The following is a 6,513-nucleotide window of genomic DNA, read 5'->3' as shown; positions in this document are numbered from 1 at the left end:
GCCTACGGAGGACCCTCGCAGCAGGCAAGTAGGTGTCTTTCCTCCTAATATTGCTCGACCTTTAAATGGTGTTAAGTTGCTTGGGGCCCCCGCAAGTTCCGATCTTGGTTTTAGTAGTGAACTTGGGATGCAAAGGGTGACCAAGTCCATTGCGCTTATGGATAAGGTTGCTAAGCTTGATGATCCTCAGTGTGAGTTGTTGTTGCTTAGGGCATGTACGGGAGTTTCTAAACTCTACTTTACCTTGCGTACTTGTCCTCCTAGTATATTTGAGGCGGCTCAACGCGCTTTCGATGGAGCCCTTCGATCTTCCTTGGAGCGTATTGTTACTGCTTCAGGGCCTGGGTTTGGTGATTGGCAGTGGCGGCTTGCCACCTTGCCATTTGCATTTGGAGGGCTTGGTGTTTATTCTGCGGGAGATGTTCGTCATTATGCTTTTCTGGCTTCTCGATTACAGTCTGCTGGGTTGCAGACCAAGCTCCTACGTCATGCGGGTATTGTTGGTCTTGGTCGTGCTTTTGAAGATGCATTGGGTATGTTTAATAAAACGGTTGGGTTTGATTTTTTAGGTAATCAGAGTGAGGTCGCTGCCCCCATACTCATGAAGAAATTGGCAGATGTTTATTTCACAAAGGTTACCGCTTCTGTAGAATCCACTTTTTCATTATCTCCCCGACAATCGGCCTTATGGAAATCGCAGCAGGGTGATCACACCTCTGCTTGGCTAAGGGAAGTCCCTATTTTGGGGTTGGGTCAGACGATGAACGCAAAGACTTACCGATGTGTGTTGTGCTACCGGTTGGGTGTTCCATTGTTCTCTATCTCGACGGCATGCTCTGCCTGTTCAAGGGTTTTTACTGGGGATATTTTCGGGGATCACGCGGTGTCTTGTGCTGGTATGGTGGGTATTAAGCATCGACATAATGTTGTTCGGGATTCCCTTGTTGATGTTTGTTATCGATCTGGGATTTCAGCGAGAAAGGAGGTTGACATTGGGTTGTCTGGAGGGAACGACAGGGCCCTCAGACCTGCAGATGTGTTACTTTATTCCTGGGATTGTGGTCGCGATGTTTGTGTTGACTTGACATGGTCTTCTCCTTTGACACAGTCTGGGCTTTCTGACTTTGTCCCTGGACGTGCTGTGGTTGATGCGGCTCGTCGGAAGCGGGTCAAGTACGAATCTAGTTGTCAGGCGATTGGTTATGGTTTCATTCCTTTCTCATTTTCTTCCCTTGGGGAATTAGAAAAGGATGTTGTTTCTTTGCTAAAGCGGGTTCAGAAGAGTTCGATGGCGCAAGATATTGGTGCCGGTGCTGCTGCTCATATTTTTACTAGGATAGGTTTTGCTATTGCTAGAGGTGTGGGGGCCCAGTTTGTCTCTAAGCTTCCCACTAATTTTTTGTAAGTTTTAATACTTTTAAGTTTATTATAATAATAATAATAATAATAATAATAATAATAATAATAATAATAATAATAAATCATAACAGTGAAAATACCTAACGTCACAAGAGGTTTAGGAAATGAGTAGTTTTATAATCTACACAGGAAAGTGTAGGAACAACACATAATCAATAAAAAAACCATTGGCATAGCTTCCTTTGAACCCGAGTAGTCATCCATTATGATAGGAACTCCCGGTTCTAGCATCATTTTGATTAAAGGCATTGTTTTGTAGTTTACCTTAAAAAAACTATAAACCCTACAAATATATAAAATTTTGTAGCTAAATTTAGTGGTGTCTTATACAATTTTGAGAGTATGTAATAAAAAAAAAATTAAAGGTAATGGTGTCATGGGATCCCATGACCCTCTTAGTAGAACTGCCATTATAATATATTTGTGTAAAATTCATGTAGAGTGTGTGTTTACCTTTAAAAAAATCTACAAACAATCTTGTCATATTACCTAGACATAATTACCGAGAGAGTCCATGTGGTTTCACCCATATTGTTATAATAGTTTCTTGTCTACTTGATCCTCGTAGTTTTCAAAATGTTGCTGAGATCTACAAACAATTTTTTTTTTTTTTTCTCTTTCATTTATTCTCTCTCCTCCCAACGTTTCTCTCTGACTCTGACTCTACATCTCCAAAAAAACAAAAACCCACTTTGGACTTAAATCGACGATTGCTGCCATTCTAGAACAAATTAGAAGCTGAGACCTACACCATTCAACTCGCGCAATTTTTCCAGACCCAACCGTACCTTTTTTTCCGGCGATTGTTGTGCCACCCGCCGCCACTCGCCGCACGCGCCGCCGCGAGAACTAACCCATAAACGTTATCTTTTTCTAAATTTTGCAGGGCTCCATCACCAAGAGGGTGCTGACTGCTAGCCGTGTACCGCCGAGGACTGCTGCCGGTTAACGCCGCTAATTGTGGACGTGTACCGCCGCTGACCAGGGCCGCTTCAGCTGCCTATTGAATTAGAAGCCGTAACCTACATCATTAAACTTGCGGCATTTTTCTGATTCTGTGAGTTCGATTTTCGTCGGCAAGCGTTTCGAAACGCGCCGTCACGCGCCGTCGCTCAGTTCGCCGGAATTTTTTCCGGGCACTTTCTCTGTTCTTTTCGCAGGTATTAAAACGAAGCTTCGCTAATTCCGCCGCCTCCTGCTGCCCTTGTGCCGTCGCTAGCCACCGCTGCCGGAATTTCCTTGTTTACACAAGGCTGTGTTTGTTTCTTTCTACCCTTAAACTTCTTTTACCCTTAACCTTACTTTGACTGTATTATCCTAATCTTGTGAGCCTTACTTTTTTGTATACTAGCTACGTGATTGGTATTATTAGAATATAGAGTATTTTTCTAACTTGCTGAACTTGTTTTTTTATTTATTTTCTTATCTCATCTATTTATTTCTTACTATTTGCTATCTTTTTCCTATTTTTTGCCTTACTTTGACTGTTTACTATTGTATAGCCCGGTCTTTATTGTATTTTACTTTTTTGTTTTGAATTCTCTCAATTTTTATTTTCTTTATAGGTTAATATAGACCCTACTAGCACCTATGATCACCTGAGGTCATGTCCTCCTAGATTAGGGGCGGATAGGACTAGAGGGGTTAGAGGGGGTAATAGGGTTGCTACCCCGGGTGGGATTAGAGTGGGTAGTTGGAATATAGGAACCTTGACGGGCAAGAGGATTGAGCTCGTTGATACATTTCTTAAGAGTAATGTAGACATAGGGTGTGTTCAAGAGACTAGATGGAAGGGTGAAGGGGCGGTAGATATTAAAGACTATAGGTTGTGGTACTCGGGTTCTAGGATAGCACGAAACGGGGTAGGTATCTTTTTGGGCAAACTACATAAGGATAACGTTGTTGACGTGAGTAGGCTTAGCGATAGGATTATGTCGGTTAGTCTAATTATTAAGGAGGAGACTTTCACGGTCATAAGCGCTTACGCACCTCACACGGGCTTAAGTGATGCGGAGAAGAAGAGTTTTTGGGAATTGTTAGATGAGGTAGTGAGGGGGTGCCCAGCTGACCATCGACTGATTATAGGGGGTGATCTGAATGGACGCATAGGAGTGGAGGCAGAAGGTTACGAGGGAACCCATGGGGGCTTTGGGTTTGGCCCTAGAAACGAAGAAGGGCGCTCAATCCTGGAGTTTGCCATTGCTCACGAGATGGTCGTAGCAAACTCTTTCTTCAAGAAGAGGGATGCTCAGTTAGCTACTTTTCATAGCGGGGGTCGTAGCACCCAGATTGACTTTTTGCTCCTCCGTAAAGGGGAACTTAGGACTTGTAGGGACTGTAAGGTCCTTCCAGCATTGACTTGCTCCTCCCAGCATCGATTGTTGGTCATGGACCTAGTCACTCGGGGAAGAGTTGGTAGGAGGGCCAGGGTTGTGCAACCTAGAGTCCTTTGGAAGAACCTGCATGGAGCGAATGCAGAGACTTTTAGAGCGACTGTTGCTGATAGATTGAGGGTAGAAGGGGATTACGTAGCTCCTACTGATGTAGATCAGATTTGGAACCGCATGGCGTCCGCTATCAGAGATGTGGCAAAAGAGACTTTAGGGGTGGCAATAGGGACATCGAGAGCCCATAAGAGTAGTAGAGAATCGTGGTGGCTTAATGACGATGTCCAAACGAAAGTCGCGTTAAAACAGACGAGGTTTAGGGAGCTCATTACTTTTGGAGAAGGGACACCTGCAGAGAGAACTAGGATAGAAGAAATATATAAAGAAGCTAAAAGAGAAGCAAAGAAGGCCGTAGCTATTGCTAAAGACAAAGCATATGAAGATTTATATAGGAAACTAAACTCTAAAGAGGGAGCTAATGACATATATAGGATAGCTAAAGCTAGGGAGCGAAGAAGCAGGGACTTGGTTAACGTCAAATTTATCAAGAATGAAGCGGGTCAAACTATAGTGAAAGAAGACCTTATTAGGAATAGATGGGAGGAGTATTTTGCATCCCTCTTCTGTAGGGAAAGACCCGAGCGGAACGGGGAACTCCATGAGGTTCGTGAGTATCAAAACAACTGTTTCTGTACGAGGATTAACCAGGAGGAAGTTAGATCGTCTCTACGAAAGATGGGGAGAAACAAAGCAGTAGGACCAGACCAAATTCCGATTGAGGCATGGAGGTGCCTAGGAGATGAAGGGGTTAGATGGCTGACAAACCTTTTCAACGTGACGTTTAGAAGCGCAAAGATGCCTATGGAATGGAGACTTAGTGAGGTTATTCCCATTTACAAGAATAAGGGAGATGCGCAAATATGTAGTAATTATAGAGGCATAAAGTTACTTAGTCATACAATGAAGCTTTGGGAGAGAGTGATTGAGACGAGGCTCCGATGTGAGACAAAGGTTTCAGAGAACCAGTTCGGTTTCATGCCAGGACGTTCGTCGATAGAAGCGATCCACATCGTTAGAAGCCTTATGGAGAAGTATAGGGAAAAACAAAAGAACCTATACATGGCATTCGTAGACTTGGAAAAGGCTTATGACTGTGTCCCGCGTGAGCTGATTTGGAAGACCCTTAATGTTAGGGGTGTCCCAAGTAGATATATAAGGACTATTAGAGATATGTATGAGGGGGTGAAGACTCGTGTACGTACGACGGTAGGAAACACTGAGTTTTTCCCAGTAGAGGTAGGTTTACATCAGGGATCGGCCCTTAGCCCATACCTTTTCGCTTTGATTCTAGACGAACTGACTCAAAGGATACAAGATAACATCCCATGGTGCCTAATATTCGCGGACGATATTGTATTAGTTTCGGATTCCCAGGATGAGCTTAACAGAAGGATAGGGCAATGGAGGAGCGCCCTAGAATCAAATGGCCTACGGATTAGCAGACTTAAGTCGAAGTACCTTAGATGCAATTTCAGGACGAGCGAAGAGGAACAAGAGGATATTGTGGACGTCCGAATTGGGGACCAAATTTTACCTCCACAAGAGTCCTTTAGATATTTAGGCTCGATGCTTCATAAATCGGGAAGGATAGATGAGGACGTGACACATCGTATACGAGTAGGATGGTTGAAGTGGAGGGCAGCGAAAGGGGTATTGGGCGACAAGAAGGTACCCCTTAAATTGAAAGGGAAATTCTTCAAGGTGGCAATCAGACCGGCCATGTTGTACGGATCGGAGTGTTGGCCAATGACGAAAGCCCAGGAGAGAAGGATGGAGGTGGCAGAAATGAGGATGCTTAGGTGGACGTGTGGTAAGACAATGCTAGATTTGATACCAAATGGAGTTTTTAGGGAGAACTTGAAAGCTGGGAACATAACCAACAAGCTGAGGGAAGGACGACTAAGATGGTTTGGACATGTTTTGAGGCACCCACTTTTAGCCCCGGTTAGGAGAGTCGAGACCCTTGTTGTTGGGGGCGTAAGGAGAAGGGGTAGACCCAGACGTAGGTTGGAGGATAGATTGAAGCTTGACATGAAGGAGCTCTTATTGACTGAGGACATGACTTCTGATAGGAATTTGTGGAGGAGTAGAATTAGAATAGATGACTAGGCTTTACATTTTTTTTTTTTTTTTTTTTATATTTCCTGCCTACTTGCTTGTGTGCCTTATCGTATTGGCTGTACCTATTTTACGGTTATATTATATATCTATACTTATTGTAGCATTTTCAGAGGATTTATTGCACTATATGGTTACATGTTTGTATTACATTATATAGCAATTAATTTATACATACTTACATATCACATGCTTTTATGCTATCATTGTATGCTTATTTGTCTATGTTTACATTGTATACCATCTATTTTATACTGCATAGTATACCTACATGCTTCTTACCAACATGTTTTCGTATACTTATTGTACTTACATGACTGGTTATACTTGCATATTTGACACGCACATATTTTAATTATATGTTATATTACATTATTTTGTTACATGCTTTATTTACCTATACATATCGTATTGATATATACTTTATTCATGGTAAAGTTTCTTTTTTATCTACTTTACTTTTATACTTTTACTGCACATATTGGAATTCATGGTTCTTTATGGTCGGAGGTCCCTAGGAAGCAGCCTC

General features: G+C 42.7%; 1 protein-coding gene across 1 annotated transcript; it reads left to right on the top strand.

Moving 5' to 3' along the window:
- The first annotated feature begins 1,787 nt into the window (after positions 1–1,787).
- Positions 1,788–5,305, top strand: LOC139860574 (uncharacterized). Its single transcript, XM_071849322.1, has 5 exons — positions 1,788–1,817; positions 2,306–2,363; positions 2,482–2,579; positions 2,985–4,613; positions 5,255–5,305. The coding sequence occupies exons 1-5, from the start codon at positions 1,788–1,790 to the stop codon at positions 5,303–5,305; spliced, it is 1,866 nt and encodes a 621-aa protein (XP_071705423.1).
- Positions 5,306–6,513: the final 1,208 nt, after the last annotated feature.

This window comes from Rutidosis leptorrhynchoides, chromosome 7 (assembly GCF_046630445.1).
Source record: "Rutidosis leptorrhynchoides isolate AG116_Rl617_1_P2 chromosome 7, CSIRO_AGI_Rlap_v1, whole genome shotgun sequence".
NCBI lineage: Eukaryota > Viridiplantae > Streptophyta > Magnoliopsida > Asterales > Asteraceae > Rutidosis > Rutidosis leptorrhynchoides.
This window is presented reverse-complemented; position numbering and strand designations above follow the sequence as displayed.

Coding starts and splice junctions, on each gene's coding strand:
- LOC139860574 (XM_071849322.1), top strand. CDS start 1,788: ATGGTGTCATGGGATCCCATGACCCTCTTA. Junction 1,818..2,305: donor GGGATCCCATGACCCTCTTA/GTAGAACTGCCA, acceptor TAAATTTTGCAG/GGCTCCATCACCAAGAGGGT. Junction 2,364..2,481: donor ACCGCCGAGGACTGCTGCCG/GTTAACGCCGCT, acceptor TGATTCTGTGAG/TTCGATTTTCGTCGGCAAGC.